The sequence below is a fragment of the Nicotiana tabacum genome, chromosome 19 (assembly GCF_000715075.1).
Source record: "Nicotiana tabacum cultivar K326 chromosome 19, ASM71507v2, whole genome shotgun sequence".
Classification (NCBI taxonomy): Eukaryota; Viridiplantae; Streptophyta; class Magnoliopsida; order Solanales; family Solanaceae; genus Nicotiana; species Nicotiana tabacum.
Window position 1 is genome coordinate 143,900,310 of NC_134098.1, and position 18,833 is coordinate 143,919,142.

An 18,833-nucleotide genomic window follows, 5' to 3' on the forward strand; every position below is an offset into this window, starting at 1 on the left:
ACCTTGTGTAATCTAAGTTCTAAAATAAGAAAGATTAATCATCTTTCTTTAATAAGTTCTAAAATAACATCGTCACACTAACAAATACAAAGAAGATTAAAAGGGAAATAATTCAACATCAGTAGGAAAAATTCACAACTTGTATACCTTTTTATTTTGTATGCCGCATGTCCCGGTATCAACATCAACAATAATTAAGTATTGTTGCAGACATTTTGTATGACAAAAATTCTTGACAATAATTATATTTCTGCATCTAATAATAGAAAATATCAAATCATCATTGAAGTTGTGATGCTATAAGATTCAGATTATTACCTAGTAATACTTTCTATTGCATGCATAGATGAAATTCCCCCCCTCCCCCCGCAAAATCTTTTGTTTCTGATATATTTATCTGCAACTGCAGCTTTGAACTTTTAAATTCTTCTAAGTTGTGTAATGACACTTTTTTTTTCCATTTAGAAAAGAACAACACATTTTTATTTATTTATTTGAATATCATAGAATTTTAATTGTGTACAATTAAATACAGTTGCATATATAAGATGGAAGTAGTAATATTTTTTGTATTGAAGTACATTTCTTGCTAAAAAACGATCAATTGACATGACTATATATTAAATTAGTTGTCACAAACATAAATACAAACAAAAATTTTGGTGGCGAGGGATGCGGGAAGCCATGAGGGTAGGGTAGCCTAGGGATCACATCACATGGGAGGGACAGTACACATTAGTTGAAAAGGTATCTGTTGCAAATAAGCTAATGTATATAAAATGTATAGTAATATATAATGCACATTTTTTTAGTTTTATACTATATATACAGTAGCTCAAAATATGGGGAACCTCTCTCTTACAAGAAATGCTTTGCTCTTGTTTCACTCCAAGAAAAAACATACATCCCCACCTTGGAATTTTTTTAAATTTCCTTTTATTTACCCTTTTCCTAACTACCTTTTCTTTATAGTATCATTTTTAGATTTAAACTATATAAATTATATATTTCATTGCAGACGTGTCGAAGCGTCGATCTACTTGTGTTCTGGAATAATAACTTCTGTAACTACAGTAATTTCACAAATCAGCTCCAGATTATTAATACATTTATACATATAGGCATTTGAATTTAGTTCTAAATATCTAGTAGTGTACTTTCTACGGCTTTGTACATTCTAACTAAAAAAATCATAAATCTCCACAGACATATCGAAAGATGAAAAGAGGACTTCTGGACTATGATACGTACAAACATCAGGTCCATATTATTTGTATCTTAATACATATATTCTATTGAATATTGTTCTAAATTTCTATCATTATGTTTATCACAATTTTTCGCGCCCTGACTAAAAAAATTATATTTCTCCGCAGGAATGTTGAAACCATAATCAGCTTGAACCTTTCAAAGGAAGACCTATGGAACTACAATATATAATAATTATTATATAATAAAAAAAGCAAGTCCAAATTCTTTGTATATTTTTACATATATTAGTTTTAGTTCAACTTTGAATTTCTTTCGTTCTACTTTTCACAGCTTTGTGTGTTGTGATAAAGGAAAGTTATATTTTGCTATTGCATCGTCAGTTTTTGGCAGCATAGTATTATTTATTGTAACACTCCCATTTTCTTTTCGCTCGCAGTTCTAGAGACTTATAGCTTAATTTTGATATCAAACTACCATGGTGCACTTCCCAGCGGTCGCTGGCCAAATGCTTCAGAGCCGCTTCTGCGACCGAACCCTCGCACCTGCGGCCCAAAGCTCGCAGGTGCGGTTACACCAGAACTGATGCAACCAGCAGCCCTTGAGTTTCAAACTCAATCCGCACATCGTCCGAACGGCATCCCCCCCCTTCCCCCCTGGCCCCGCCCAAACATACCATCAAGTTTGACTTGTTCGAACCTTTAAATCACATCAAACAATACTAAAATACGAATCACCCTCCAATTCAAACTTAATGAACTTTGAAACTTCAAACTTCTACGATCGATACCGAAACCTATCAAATCACGTCCGATTGACCTCAAATTTTGCACACAAGTCATAATTGATATTGCATACCTAATCCAACTTCCGGGATCAGAATCTGACCCCGATATCAAAAAGTCCACTCTCAGTCAAATTTCTCAAAAACCATTCAAATTTCTAACTTTCGCCAAATGACCCTGAAATGACCCACGGACCTCCAAATCCACTTTCGGACGCGCTCTCAATACCAGAATCACCATACGGAGCTATTCCCAGACTCGAAATCCCAAACGGACATCGATAATATTCAAACGCCTCAACCCAATTTTTAAGAAATTTTTTCAAAATGTCTACTTCCACAACAGGCACCGAAATGCTTCCTGGTCATCCAAAATCCAAACCGGACATACGCCTAAGTCCAAAATCATCATACGAACTTGTTGGAACCTTCAAATCCCGATTCTGAGGCCGTCTACTCAAAAGTCACACTTTAGTCAATTCCTCCAACTTAAGACTTCTGAAATTAGAATTTTCTTTCCAAATCAACTCTGAACTTCCCGAAATTAAATTCCGACCATGCGTACAAGTCATAATACCTGAAGTGAAGTTGCTCAGGGTCTCAAACCGTTGAATGACGCACTAGAGCTTAAAACGACTGGTCGGGTCATTACATTCTCTCCCACTTAAACATACGTTTGTTCTCGAACGTGCTAAGAATTGCTCTAGAGTTTGTCCAAAATTATTGTTTAACACCTCGTGCACCTACCCGTGATACCACAACCCAGTTGAGTACATTTGCTTGAGAAAACCTGAAAATCCTTCCTTTTATCTAGTCAAATAAGACGGTTATAACATGCTATTATTTTAGGGATCTTTACACGAACTGGTGTACATAGATTATATACATTTATACATATATTATACCTGAATTATTTATATATTATACATCTATGATCTATTTTAAGTTTAAGTAATTGGATTGACTGCTATATAGGTTAATTCTTTATTATTTTATATATAGGCTAATATATCTAACTTTTTTGAAGAGTTATATGCTATATATATCGGTTTTATATGATAGTGTAAACAGTTCATGCATGTACTACTAGCGCACTTGCACTCTTTTTGTGTGTGTGCGCGCACGCGCGCGTGGGGATTATGAGTGCCTGATTTTTCTTTTTCTTTTTGGGTTTAGTTTAAAGCTCTAAACGAGAGCAACCTCCTCAAATCTCCTAGCTAGATGGTGATATTTTTTGAGAAATTATTTTATCTATTTTTAGCGTGAGATTTGAAATAAATCAGGTTTTAGTTGTAACCTAATATTTTTGGTGATTTAGAAATTCCAGAAGTATACTGTGACTTGCAATTTATTTTCATTTTAACGCAAAAATGATTGACCTTTTTCATTTGTAAAAATTTTGCTTAATTAAAATTAGCATTTGAATATATTTCCTATATGAAAACGTTATAAGTATTTTAGTTCAATAGCGGTTGATGAGATCAGAAAACAAGCTTATTCCATGCGCAACGTGGATTGATGGATTTAATCCCAATGTCTAAAGCTTCTATTATTTAGGATAAATGATTATAAGATTTAATTACATAATGATGCAGCTGTATGTTTGGATGATGGTTTATTATATGGACGTAAAAGCATTAGATTGTTTGTTAACAACACGAAATCCTTAAAGTTATATTGTACATAAAAACATTCAAAACGCATTGACAAAACTAATCTTTGGTGAGAAAAGTGTTACTCTATATTGGTTTAACATCGCTTTCATTTTGATGCTCTTTATTGGCTTGAGTTTTAATCAATTCACAAGTAATAAAACATGTGTGAAAAGGAGTCAAAAAGAAGTACCTCTCTTCTAACTTCTTGAACATTTTCTGTTGAATTTTTGTCTCATATATACCCTTATTAAATATTTTCTCTAATTGAAATACCATAATAGAGTTTTCTTTTAACTAGTATGTTCAATTGATCCGCTAGTCTTATTTTTCTTCTTTGCTTGTTCAGTTATTATATAGTTCTTAAAAAGAAAAAAAAATAAGTACTCATCCAAACAACGTATCCATTATTATATATTAGTTAGCAAATATTAGAGCATGACTAATGATAGATAATTGGTATTCCTCAAGAGATATTGACCTCAAGAAAAGGTAACATCAAATCAATGGTAAACCTTTGACAATTTCGTAGAGAAAGGTAGTAGAGTTGTCCTTAATTATTATACTCTTTCTTCTTCTTAATTTCCAGAAACCAACCTTCTAATTAATGGAAAATTCTGCTAACGTATCAATGTCTGGTCTTAGTAATTTATAGGGACCTGAAATTATAACATAAGGAGAACCCAAATATCGTATTTATGTTGCATGAACATATTACAGTTGCATATTTGATACAGGTGTATAAATAAGGGGCACATACCATTATTTATCAATTTGAAGAATGTGTTATGATTTTTTTAATGTCAGTAGTATCGAGTTAGTTTATGAATATGCCCCCTAGCTATTACCAACAAATATATTGAGTAATTCTTAATAAAATATACTATCATCTATTAATATCCAATTCAGCAGTCTTTAAATACAAAGTACATTAAAATGAACGATTCACACAACCTTGAGAACCTTTTATCCCATCATATCTGGATTTGTCATAATTGGAGCCAAATTTCTTAAGTTCGGTCGACCTTTGTAGGATTTAACTATTTAATGGGTTAAATTATATACATTATCAGTGTAAATTTTTTTTATTTAAATTGAAACTCTTATTTAATTTAGAGGAAGATACTTTTTTCGGTGACAAAATTAAGTTTTACCTAATTGTTATAAAAATTGTTCCATCCACCAACCCAGTATATATAATATTATCACATGAGCAAGAAACAAAATATCAGCATTGGAGTAGTGTAGATGAGAAAATGGAGCGACAAGCATCAATAGACAATATAATATCCTTCCAAATTGTCAGCTATTTATTTAAATTAGCAGCAAGATAAAAATTAAAGTAGAATTTAACTTTTACGTATTGACATTGTAAAACAATTTCTACACAGTTAAATTACCAAAAAATAACTTTACATAATAGTAAATAAAACAAGTTACTTAAAACAACATGACAACGAAATAATTACTATAAAAATTATTTACACTGACCCGTCAGTGTAAATAAGATAAAATTATTCAAGATGACTTTGCCATTAATGCCCCAGCATTGATGAGAGTACAGGACATTTCTATAGTAACATCCCTATATAACAGCTATTTACTATAAAAGTCAAGTTTTTTTTAAAACCGAATTTTTAAGTTATATTTTATCTCTCTATAACAACTTTTTACCTATAAATGTAACATCCATATTTATAGCAGAACGCTCTTTGTAAAATTACTCCTCTATAACAGCTATATAGAATCTTTGAGATTACTAATAATAATTCTAAAAATATGCACTCAATCTTTTTCATTGAACAAAGTTTCTATCTCGCATAGGACATAAAATTTGAAGATATGCACGTGATATATTTTTTATTAGATACTTTTTTGCTGAAAATTTAGACACGAAACTCTGTCAATTCAAGCATTATATCGGTAGTAAGAGAATAAAATTTACGAAACAACTACAATTACAAAGTTTTTCCATCAATCTTGAAAGAGTTTAAATCTTTGTATGCTTAGTTATGAATTTATTGGAGTAATAATGTATTAGCTTTCTTCAATATATACCTAGTGAAATATGCATATCTTCTGAGATTTTAAATTTAAAAAATTTTCTTATCTTTTATATGTAACATTAAAAAAAATTGATTTTTGGATAAGTTTTATCTATAACAGCCAAAAAATATTCAAACCTCAAATGTCGTTATATGTGTAGAACAATCATCTACTATAAAAGACAAAATATCGAAACAAATAAGATTGTTATAGAGAAGTTTGAATGTACGTATTTTTTTAATAATTTCTATTAGTAGCCTAGACACGGTGCCAGAAGACAAAATGAGCACAAATCTGCACTTTGGTTTTGTGAATAAGCAAAGAAAATGTACCTTGCCAACTATGACATGGGACAAAGGCACATTGACAAACCTTGCTGTAATAGTCTGTGCCTTCTTCTCTTTTTATTCTTTAATTAATAATTTCTCTCTTTTACCCTCAGATCTAAAAATTTACCCATTAAAACTTTTCTTTTGTCACAGTAAGTGCTGTAATCAAGATTGGTGTATGAGATTATCTAATAAGAAAATCCACTTTATTATATAAATAAGTTCAATATTATTATTGTTCGAACATTGGAGGTGGGAGATCTAGTCGACTATCTTAACATGATCTGTTGGACATATTATTTGGTTTATGATTTCTTTTATGCCTACAAATTTATTATTATGGCTGGAAAAGCAAGAACATTGTTGTACCAAGTGCTATTAAGTTGCAAAACAAAATCCTAATTATGTAACCTAATTGCTCATATATAGAATCAAAACACATGAATTATCACTTGAAAATGGGACCTACACCAACACTCAAGAATACTAATCCACATGTAATCACATGATAAATCTAAAAGGCACGCCATCACTCTTTCTCCATTATCATTTATCAAACACTTTTCCACAAGAAAAGGGGAAAAATCGCCTTCTAATTAATAACTTTATGCCCTAAAAAAAAGGTAAGTACCCACATCAACCAATCTTCCCTCTCTCACAAACTTGAGTTCAAATTAAAGAATCCAAATCCAACTCAATTCCATGAACTTTCAAGCCCAAAAAAAAATTTAAAAACACCCCAAAAAACAAAAAGTACAAACAAAAACCTAAAACAGCAATTCTTAAAAACAAATTTCATTTGAAGTTTTAGCATACAGGGACGTGACATAGCAATCGATAAAGTGAGATAAAATTATACGGAATTAAGGTTCAAATCTAAGTAAAGACAAAAATTGCTAAATGACTTCTACATGCATCTGCTTAAGCATGAAATTATACCATACTTATGCAGTTATGCTAGTAGAAGATATTAAATATTTCGTAAAATAGTAGAGAAATGCATATTTCAAATTTATAAGGCTATTTTTGTCAAACTGAAATTACCCACGAGAAATAACAGCCAACTGTACAGGTTGTTACTTAATACTAGTATATAAAATAAAATACAAACAAAAACCAAAAGCAACACTTCTTGAAAAAAAAAAAAAAAAAGAGCAAAATGTTTAGAAAAAAGTATCCCTTATATATTTCAACATCTAAACAACACATTACACATCCAAAACACATCCCTCTTCTGTCCCCTTTTTCCTTTCTTTCTTAGTACCAATACAACAATGGCAGAGCTAGAAATCACTCAAAATCAAAGCCTGATGCCAAAACTCATCGATTACTTATCTTCTCTACTCCAAAGGGTGGCTGAAGCTAACGACATTAATGGCAGATTTCAACCCCAAAAGATCTCAGTTTTTCATGGACTTACAAGGCCAAATATCTCAATTCAGAATTATTTAGAGAGGATTTTCAAGTATGCAAATTGTAGCCCTTGTTGTTTTGTTGTTGCTTATGTTTATCTTGATCGGTTTACTCAGTGCCAACCTTCTTTGCCCATCAACTCCTTCAATATTCATCGTCTGCTTATTACCAGTGTCATGATTGCTGCTAAATTCATGGATGATATGTAAGTTTACTCAAAATTCTCTTATTTTTTCTTAATTAACTCCCAATTCTCTTAAATTTTCTTTTAAACATACTTCTCTTGTTTTAGATAATTCGGCTTTATTTCATTTGTTATCAGTTTTTTTTTTCGGTACTTCTTCTTCTCCATTGAACTGAGACAGACTTGAATAGAACAATATTGACAGTGAGAATTATTCAGCCGACCCCAATTTTTTGGAATTGAGGCTTAGTTATTGTAGGTAAAAAAAAATACGTAAAATGTTGTTTTTAAAATTTTCTACTTAAAAGGTTATTGAGTTACGGATTTTCTTGGGTTTTGATTTTGTAGAGTAATATTCTTAATTTCGAAAAACAATTGTGGATAAACAAAGAATTTCCATGGTTTTAGATTTTCTTAGCCATTGATATCTCGAAAAGGTGAAAAAAAAAAATTTAAAAAAGGAAAAAAGAAAAGAAAAGAAAAGAGGCTATATAATTGGAAGTCCTAGTTGTATAACACATTAGACATTGGACATGCACAGGGAGCTCGCATTAAGTATTAATAATTCCCCTTTTTCCATACACAATAGTAATTTATTTAACATCAGATATAAAGCTTTTATTTAATGACTTATTACTAGTAATATTCTTATTAATTAGCACTTAGCAAGGACGTAATGATTGGTTAAGAAATCAATGAATTGAAACAGAAACAACTTGCTTCCTCCTTTATTTTTGAATTTTAAAAGCAATCCCACATTCAAAGACAACCACCCAATTCTTTAGTTGCATGGTCAAGATTACACATTCTCATTTGAAAGCTACACTCCAATATTAGTGACTCGATCTTCACCTCTTCTCAAAACTTTAACTACAATTGATTGGGTTAATTATTTTTGTATATTTAATTATTTTATAGGTACTACAATAATGCATATTATGCAAAAGTTGGAGGAATCAGCACCACAGAGATGAACTTTCTTGAAGTGGATTTCCTATTTGGATTGGGTTTTCGCTTAAATGTGACTCCCACTACTTTCCAAACCTATTGTTCATATCTTCAAAAAGAGATGCTTCTGCTTCAGCCACCACTCAATTTACAAAATTCTTCCTTATATATGGGAAGATCACCAAAACTTCAATACATTTGTTTCAATGAAGATGATTCCTCTTCCCAACAACAACAATTAGTTGTTTAAATTCGATTAGTCTTATTAATGTAGTTATCAAGTTAGGTTTAGGGTCCTTTTTTTTAGATGTTAAACCAAAAATTGTACTAAAAAAAGATCTGTGTGGTGGTTGTATTTTATTTTATTTTTCTATTTTCTCTTTGGCTACATTTTGGGGTTGCTTTAGAACTCAAATGAAATGGTATGTACAGATGGGTGCTTTAACTTTACAGTCTGGCCAAAAAGTTTATTTCTTTATTGTTTTCTGTTCTTTTACTTTTTTTTCTAATTAGATACTCTTATGTTCACCTATTTCCTTTTTTGTCAATGACCCCTTTCTAAATTTTATAATAATTTAGCTTAAACTTACAATTGTACTCTTAATAAGAAACTTTTATAACCGCACAAATACTCTGGATCCTTTTTGACTTGTTTAGGACCATAAATTTCAAAAGTATTTATTTTTTCTTAAACTTCGTGTTCAGTCAAACAAGAAACTGAAACGGAGAGAGTATTTCTTATTATTCAAGTCAAGATTCCATTGATCTGTATGATGAGGACACTATGATCAAAACACAGGTTGGCATGTAACATGTTCATGTAGCTAGTTACACTGTTTTTAAATGTGAAGTGCTCATGACATAGGCCACTCTAAGAAATGCATGTAATAGTCATCTCTATAGGGATAGTTTGGTGGTCACGAGACTACGATTTAAAGAGAGACACCTTGAATCAAGTGGTATCTTTTGTTCTTATTTTGCCAAAAAACTTAATTAAATATATACTTAAGCTTTAATTTGTTTCCTCTAAAAAAATCCATAATAATATATGTATTTGAATAACAACAATCAGAAAATAATATCAAGTAATGAAGCATCACTTTATTACAGGAGTAAAGTCATAGAACTATATACAAATTCTATTGTGACAATAATTTTTGTTCATTGTAAAAGAAATATTGAAGCAGTCAAAATGTTCTAAGGAGGATGTTAGTAGATTCAAATCGTATAACTAGTATGTGCTAAGGCATCGAATACCCCCAAAGTCATATGCCCCTCCCCAAAAGAGTCAGTAACAATTTCATTTTTAAAAATGCATAACTAGTGAAAAATATCAACAACTGAAATCGAACATGTTCAATTCTTATTGCTTACCCAAAATGCAGAGAAAAATAAAGCATGAATGTAAACGACATACTAGTTTATGATGAGACACCAATGAGGAAAGGGACATAAAAAAGGAGGAAGAAGAAGTATGTGGGGAGACATTGGCAAATACACTAAAAGAAGGTTACTACAAAGTGATAAAGTGGAAATGTTATGGTCATTCTGGTAGTAAAGACAAGTTAAGACACTTGACAGTTGTATTTGATTCTGGGCAGGGAACATACTACATGTGCAATTAATCATACAATTGAACAAATGCTTCTGCATGTGACCACTTGAGACTTGAGACAGACACATTTTCTCTCAAAATCTTTTCTTCTGTTTTTTTTCTTTCTTACAAGGGATTTCAATTATCTGTTATGTCCTTTTCATCCCTCTGGTTAACATAAAGGGAAGCTAGAATTCAAATCAACTTGTCAAAATTATCTTGGGTTGTCTACGAACCGCTAAAAAGACTCGAATTTGATCTAATTTAAGAGGTCAACTTACCCTTTTCCCGTCTTGTCATACAAAAGTTTATCTTTTTCTCTTTTGATTAATAGGATCTGAAGTTCAAATTTAATGCCATTACTTAACCACACGTAGTTGCCCAATTTTCTTAGACAATCGAAAAGATGTAGAATTAAAAAGTTTAGAATGATCCGAAGCATACATAGTTGATTAAGGGCAAAAATCACTTTCAGCCTGCTGCCGAAACTCTTTGCCTTTGGTAGCCGCAAAAGTGTATAAAATTTGTATATTTTGTGTACGTATATAACATGCAAAAATGTATTTATATACACAATATATACAAACAGTATATTTTTCGGTTATTATTTTGAGAGCAGTTATACATTGTCATTTTTCCGTTGATTAACTACATGCATGAACATATTTTATACCCTTAGTAGCTGCATACTGTATAAGGGACCCTTTATTCTCTTCCCTTGATCTGGCAAAGATTATGGTCTGAATTTAGCAGCTCCTTCACAATATGAATATTTCCATTAGCTGATGCAATATGAAGTGGGCTTAGACCATCTTGGTTGATCAGTTCTCCAGCAAATTCTCTCTTAAGTTTAATAATCTCTCTTGCAAAATCATTATGTCCTACAATACAAGCAATATGCAGAGGATTCTCTGTTGCAGCTTCAAATAACCTTTGGTCCATTATTTTGAAGCATCCAATAAGAAAAATACTTGTGCAGAAAGTTTTAGCTTTCTTTTGAGCTTGAGCTTTTATATATATATATATATATCAAAAATTATCTGCATTAATTAATTCTGTTCCATTTTACTCGTTTTTGTTAGGAGATTTCATCTTGAATTAATAATTTGTTGAACTAGTCAGATAAAATTGCGTCATCTGATTATTTGCTATTAATTCAGGTCACTTTGACTTTAACTTTTAAGAGCTTTCTTCTTGAATTAAGAATTGCCAATGTCGAAAAGATAATGCCACATCCTACGTTTTTGCCACTGAATGCATACAGGGAGAGGAAAATTTGACTTGCTCTTTTCCTTGTTCATATTGTGATTATGAATTTTAAAGATTATGTTTAAATGCATAAATAAACCTGAGGATTGCGCTGAATTGTCAGGAAACGTGTATTAATTGAATTTGATAATATGCGACATCCCCAGGTGAAATTGATAATAGAAGCGTAGAGGAAATTCAAACTTTATTTTGTGTACACCTGTGGCAGATAAATATATTATAATGCACTTCTAAGGTTTCATTCTCTACACATTTTTAAAAAAGCTTTTGTCCTAAGATAACAAAAACTAGATTGAATATGTATTATCATAGTCTCGGGTATCCACGCCAGCTTGCGTCTGCATACATTATTTTATCGGGTACCTATACCAAGTAACTTTGTCCACACAGACTTAAGAAGATAGAAAGAAATCACCCGGCTTTTTTGTGTCTGTTGGGGTTTTTGGTCTCTCATGAGTTTCTACCATGTCATTGACCCTATGTTACACCATTGGATGCATTTCTGATCAATTATTGCGCGACAACTGCAGCCAATACTTGAATTGAGACGACTTTAATTTTCGAGGTGTTTAACTAAGTCAATTTGAATCAGTATGAAATGTAACCATGAGTTCATTTTCCATTATCATCAATTAACCAGGGTAATTGGAAGAGAAATATCTGAAAGCAGTCAAGTAAGGAGATTGTAATTGAGTATCAAAAACAAGTTTTATTTTAGAATTTCAATACATCCTGGTTGATCAAAAAAACGAAATACAGGAAGATGTTGTTCAAGTAACTGAACAATTCCTGCGTCTAGATAAGAATCTAGGTTTCTTCCAATAGTTTCTCACCAACATTGTAATGTAAGGCAACAAAATTGGAAAGACGGAAAAGGCAACATTGTAGTAGAACTCTCTCCTAACTCTAATATTTCATATGACATATTTAATACCATAAGATTTAAGGGCATTTTGGTATATTATACACTTCTTTAGTTTAAACTTTAAAACCACAAGATTCAAAAGTCTTTCCTTATTTTTCTTAAACTTCATGCCCAGTCAAACTAAGACATAAAATGAAACGGAGGGAGAATGTCATAAAAACATAAATGCAACTATGCAAGATACATGTCACAACTCGCATTTTGGAGTTGTGATTTAGGTCAAGAACTGGTGAGAAAAGGCTCTTCTGATTGTCTGACGTAGAACTGTCTACTCGGGCAACTTGGGCTTTTTAATTTTAAGCATATATAAGGGGGTATAGGTGATGAAAGCTCCGACCTGCCTCCCCCATACGTGCTGCCACCGAGCCGTATAGAACGAGCTACCTTGGGGGCAACCTCAAGGGCCTGCCTAGATGACTCAAAGGAGTGTCAAAGATACCCATAAAAGTTAGGGAAACTTTATGGGCGGCGCAACGCCTTCGGGCTAGCGTTGGGCATCAAGTAGGCGCTGGAGGCTCGATGTGTGGGACGGTCAGCCCCGCGGGCTGCCGAATGTTGGAAGGAGACCTCCGTGCCGATTGGATACTTGACGCACCTGTCATAGGGGTATCATGTGTCGACTTGTGAGCATGGCTTGGGTTCAACCATACAAGCAAGGGTCCGTTGGCCTAAAGGTGCAGTTGTGGGTGACACTGCACTACTTCGGGATGGAAACATGTCGCGAGGGCTATGTATGGGCATGGCACGAAAGACGCGCATGACATTGGCCAAGGGCTAAAGGTTGCCTTACTCGGGCGAGGCACAAGCTAGTCGTGGATGCACTAGGCGAGTGTCAAGCTTGAGGATTGGGTTGTACACGCGGGAGCGATGCTCAGTCTTGGGCTAAGGACAAGGCATGTCCTAGTCCAATCCCCCCAGGGCGCGCATGGATAGTGATCCTAAGATGAAGCACCACGACATGTCTAGGGCCAAGGGCCTAGTCATCTTACGGGCGGCACGAGTTGGGACGAGCCTACGGGCGAGTCCCACCAACAGGCACAGGATCGTGCTTGGAATCTTGGGAAAGGAAACAGGCTGGCCTGCAGCGAGGGGAGCTGCAGGCGTCGCACGGGCGAGCAAGTGCCGCTACCCAATGTGAGGATTTTGGCCCGTGACACTTGGTATTAGAGCTGATTAAAGCCATACTATGCCATGACACAACGTCAAGGCAAAGGGTGGATATGGCGAGTGCATTTTGGATGTCAGGGCAGAGATCACGTCAAAGCAGAGATTGATGTTCATATGCCACCAGAGATCGAGAACCCGATACTGATGGTCGAAGAAAGAAATGGGTGATTCCATTGTCTTTCAAGAATCTAAGGTGCTACTGAATGAGGTGATATGCCGATGAGTCGGATGGCCAAGAGAAAGCCATGTTTGCCAGGTCGTGCAACCATATTGCGAAGAATGGGAGCCATGGACTATAAACTTGGGCATGATCATAACGGAGATCTTGCCAACTTGATGCGTGCAACGCATCAAGTTGAGTGTCTTTCCTACGGGAGAAGACCTTTGGGTTGCCTGAGGGCATTGCCAAGGTGAGGAAACGAGTTCGAGGGTATAGCGAAGCTTCGGAATTGGGCGAGTTTCCAAGTTAGAAGGTGTCATCATTCTGGAAAGAGGTACGTCGAATGATCGGGGACCGTGAGTGTCCAGGTGCGAGGCACACCGAACCGGGAAGCCATGCTAGCAGGGCCAAGGGGGTGCCTGTCTATAGGGCGAGTATTAAAGTACTACCGGGAGCATTGGCTACTTGCTGAGGAAGTGACAGCTGGAAAATAAAGAGCTTTGTTCGGAAATACGGCGATGCTATGACTTTGGGAATGTAGTACTCACCAAAGGTCGTCCCAAGAGCTGGCCGAATGCCAAGTGGGACGACAATGCTAAGATGTATCCTCTACATTGAGTGTGGGAGGATCCCGCCTATACAAGAGGCATATGGGCGAAGTCGTGGGTCTGGAAGCGAACACATCTTCAAGATAGTGAGGGCAAGTAAAAGCTACGGGAGCGGAATGCTACGGGAGCTATGCCAAGAGGGCGTCTTAATGCTACGGGAGCAAAAGGCTACGAGAGCCATGCCAAGGGCATCTTTAGGCTACGGGAGCGAAAGGCTACGGGAGCGGCATCAAAAGAGCACATTGAAAGTTAGACACCAGAGGGTGCAAGTGCGGAAGCACTTTCCAAGTGAACATTGAAAGGCGATGAAGTGTAGAGGCACGCTTGGAAGATACTTGGGGGAGAAGTGCATGGGGCACGACTCCTTTTGAGAAAGGACTTCGAGGAAGTCCAACCCACAGGACAAAAGGAGCTTGAATGGGCATACCTGAGGGGGCAGACTCCGGGATGTCTTAAGCCATGATGTGTCATCGGGGACGATGACATTATGAGTGTGGGAGGATGTCACAACTCGCATTTTGGAGTTATGATTTCGGCCAAGAACTAGTAAGAAAAGGCTCTTCTAATTGTCTGACGTAGAACTGTCTACTCGGGCAACTTGAGTTTTTTAATTTTAAGCATATATAAATGGGGGTATAGGTGATGAAAACTCCGACCTGCCTTCCCCATACGTGCTGCCACCGAGCCGTATAGAACGAGCTACCTTGGGGGCAACCTCAAGGGCCTGCCTAGATGACTCAAAGGAGTGTCAAAGGTACCCATACGAGTTAGGAAAACTCTATGGGCGGCGCAACGCCTTCGGGCTAGCGTTGGGCGTCAAGTAGGCGCTGGAGGCTCGATGTGTGGGACGGCCAGCCCCGCGGGCTGCCGAATGTTGGAAGGAGACCTCCGTGCCGATTGGATACTTGACGCACCTGTCATAGGGGCATCATGTGTCGACTTGTGAGCATGGCTTGGGTTCAACCATGCAAGCAAGGGTCCGTTGGCCTAAAGGTGCAGTTGTGGGGCGACACTGCACTATTCGGGATGGAAGCGTGTCGCGAGGGCAATGTATGGGCATGGCACGAAAGACGCGCATGACATTGGCTAAAGGCTAAAGGTTTCCTTACTCGGGCGAGGCACGAGCTAGTCGCGGATGCACTAGGCGAGTGTCAAGCTTGAGGATTGGGTTGTGCACGCGGGAGCGATGCTCAGTCTTGGGCTAAGGACAAGGCATGTCCTAGTCCAATCCTCCCAGGGCGCGCATGGATAGTAATCCTAAGATAGAGCGCCACGACATGTCTAGGGCCAAGGGCCTAGACATCTTACGGGCGGCACGAGTTGGGACGAGCCTACAGGTGAGTCCCACCAACAGGCACAGGATCGTGCTTGGAATACTGGGAAAGGAAACATGCTGGCCTGCAGCGAGGGGAGCTGCAGGCGCCGCACGGGCGAGCAGGTGCCGCTACCCAATGTGAGGATTTGGGCCCGTGACATACAGCCTTACAGGACATAACATAGAAAAGCTGTAAAAACAAAACGGAAAGACAAAAGTTGATCTAAAAATGTAATATAACCATTTTAAAACATTTATAGGCAAATTAACAGAGACTTCTATTATTTTGATGAATGAGCATGCATGTCCCAATGAATTCCTTTTCCATTATCATCAATTAACAAGGATGATTGGAAGAATAAAATCTAAAAGCAATTACTTAAAAGAGATTATTAATGAATCTCATTATCAAGTTTCATTTTAGAATCTAAAAGCAATTGCTTAAAAGAGATTGTTAATGAATCTCATTATCAAGTTTCATTTTAGAATTTGAATACATCCTGATTGAACTTCAAAAGAAGAACAAAATACAAGAAGATGTTGTTCAACTAACGGAACAGTTAATAAATCTTGATAAGAATCTAGGTTTCTTGCAATAGTTTCTCAGCAACATTGAAATGTAAGGCAACAAAACTGGAAAGACTGAAGAAAAGATAATAAAGAAGAGAGCAATTCCCCAGTTAGGCGTTATGGCAGACATCACAATACCATAGGTTGCTGTCAAGGCAACAAGTGAGACTTGCAGTTCCAATTGCAACGGAAATCCTATTGTGAGGAAATTTATCGTGTGAAGGGACACATAAAATCCGATGGAATTGAAAACCAAGACCAAGCCATAGGAAATTGGATTGATGGTTCCCATCACTGACTGTCCCGCGACATGTGGCACGGACATTTTGTCATCACTACTGGTGTTGTTATTTCCTCCAGGCCGGTAACTGTCCTGCCAAACACCTCCTGGTGGACTAAGCACTGCTTGATAAGTTGCTGTTGCAATTAGAATGGCTATCACAAGAAGGGTGTCTCTTGCTTTTCCTGGAGAATCTTTGGTTTTATTGTACTTGAAGTAATCCTGAAGCTTCTTAGAACGAGATCGAGGCCGGTCTCTTCTATGCTCTCTGCTGGATTGTTCATTTGATGAATCTTGAACTGAAACAACCCAAGATTGGGGGGAAGTTTCTTGCTGTGAAGATTGCAAGTTTTCAACAGATACAGCACCAGATGCTCTTAAAATTTCCTCAATATCTCCATCTCCACATTCCTTAAGTAGTAACTCCAGAGGTGTAAGGCCTCCCTTGTTCAAAGAATTCACCTCAGTTATGCCTTTAGCCACAATATTTTCGTCGAGTAATAGATCAACAACCTGGGTGATTCATTTCTCTCATCCGTTAAGTTGAAATTTTAAAATCAAAATGAAGAGATAAAAGAGACGTAATGACACATCAGAGATACTTGCCTCGTATTGCTTAGTTGACACAGCAAGATGCAAACCAGTGTTTCCTTGGATATCCTTCATGTTTAAAAGATCATACTTGTTAAATTCCTTGAGGTAATCAAGTAATAATTTGAATGCGTCGAACTGATGATTCTTGACTGCTAAATGAAGACAAGTCTCGCCTCGAGCAGTTACTTCTGCTATAGAGTCTGGAGAAGCCAAAAGAAGCTCCCTTATGGCATGTTTTCTGCCTTTGATTACTGCATAATGAAGGGGAATTCTTCTGTCCTTCCCCTTGAGAAGGCATAGATTGTGATCAACATTCAACAGCTCCTTCACAATCTCTGTATCCCCATTTGCTGAGGCGATATGCAAAGGGCTGAAACCATCCTGGTTTAGTTCTCTTGCAAATTCTGGCGTCAAATGAATGATCTCCTTCACAAACTCAAGATGGCCACCCAAGCAAGCAATATGAAGAGGAGTTGAATTACCTGCTAATGAAACTGCCCTGAGAAGAAGAGGGTCTTCTTTTATCAAGCTTTGCAACTGATGAACATCTCCTTTTTGAGCAGTCTCCCACAGCCTTCTGTCCATTAATTCTACCAAAAAATAATGTTAATTCCTTGTTTGTTTCTCCCTTGAACTCTAAAATCAATCTGCAGACTTTAGTTTCCTTCATCTGTTGGTGCTTAGAACTAAGGAATATCTCAGCTCTGAGGATCAGAAAATTCAACTTTTATTGGATAGGGAAAAAATGAGTTGACTTTCATAATCATAAAGCTGAATTTCAACTATGAAAGGAATTTCATATTTATTGCTTTCCCTTTCCTATTTCAAACTTTTTAGAATAAAATAAGCGTCAATGACCAAAAATGTGATCAACAATATCTGGTCGCCTCCTTTTTTCTTTTCTATATTGTTTAGTCTCCCTTTAGTTCAAAGTTCAAACTTTCAGCCTCTCCAAAAACAGTGTTGGCCCAAGTAGAGTTTGTTTTAATGATTGACAAACGAACTCGAGCATGAACCAGGTCCATACACAGTGTACACAGACACAGGTAGATTCGAGCATAACGAATGCACGTGAAAGAGATAAGCATAAGTTGTTATATATGATATCTCCTGATCGAAAAGATTGCATAAATGATAAGGGGAAGGACTCCTTACGCGAAAAGAACTTTATCCAAGATAAGGGTGGAGTTAGAAGTTGAAAATAACTAGAACTTTTCCACCTAGGAAGAGTAGTATTAGAACTCTAGTTATTTCTTATTCTACTAACTCTATATATTGCAGGATGTTCTCATTCCACAGCGACGTACAAATGCTGAAGTTAAATGTGAGTTGAGAGCAAAATAGCAAGGCATTTTGCAAACAATTCTTGTGTGATTCGAGTGTGCGAATCTGAAGCTACATGAACCAGATAGAAGAACCAGTTCCAAGTGTCTGTCTTTTATTCTAGTTCAATTGTAGTAGGGCTTTTCAAATTGTACCTTTCAACTTTATCTAGAGGCAATTATATTAGGTACTCTGGGTATTCAAGTTAGAGTTAACTTGAAGTTATCGCAACAATTAGAGGTTGGTCGCTACAACGGGATTAGAGGTAATCCTTAAGTTTATAAAAAGTTTTGTAAATGTTGTTTTGGTTCAGTGATTTAGTGAAGTGTTGGAGAAAATCTTACTGAGTAGTAGGTCGTGGTTTCTTCACTTTTTGAGTCGGGTGTTTTCCACGTAAAAATACTTCTATTCTTTACTTTCCGCAATAGTAGTATAAGGAACACTTAGAAGAACCATGTCCTTC

General features: G+C 36.0%; 2 protein-coding genes across 2 annotated transcripts; one reads left to right on the top strand and one right to left on the bottom strand.

Moving 5' to 3' along the window:
- Positions 1–7,218: 7,218 nt before the first annotated feature.
- On the top strand, positions 7,219–9,030 carry LOC107784610 (cyclin-U4-1-like). Its single transcript, XM_016605767.2, has 2 exons — positions 7,219–7,638; positions 8,536–9,030. Exons 1-2 carry the CDS (start codon positions 7,295–7,297, stop codon positions 8,813–8,815), a joined length of 624 nt encoding a protein of 207 aa, XP_016461253.1. The 5' UTR covers positions 7,219–7,294; the 3' UTR covers positions 8,816–9,030.
- A 7,041-nt stretch (positions 9,031–16,071) lies between these two features.
- Positions 16,072–17,910, bottom strand: LOC107802335 (uncharacterized). The gene is made up of 2 exons (XM_016625807.2): positions 17,060–17,910; positions 16,072–16,966 (listed from the first exon to the last, which is right to left on the bottom strand). Exons 1-2 carry the CDS (start codon positions 17,630–17,632, stop codon positions 16,148–16,150), a joined length of 1,392 nt encoding a protein of 463 aa, XP_016481293.1. The 5' UTR covers positions 17,633–17,910; the 3' UTR covers positions 16,072–16,147.
- Between the last annotated feature and the right edge of the window lie 923 nt (positions 17,911–18,833).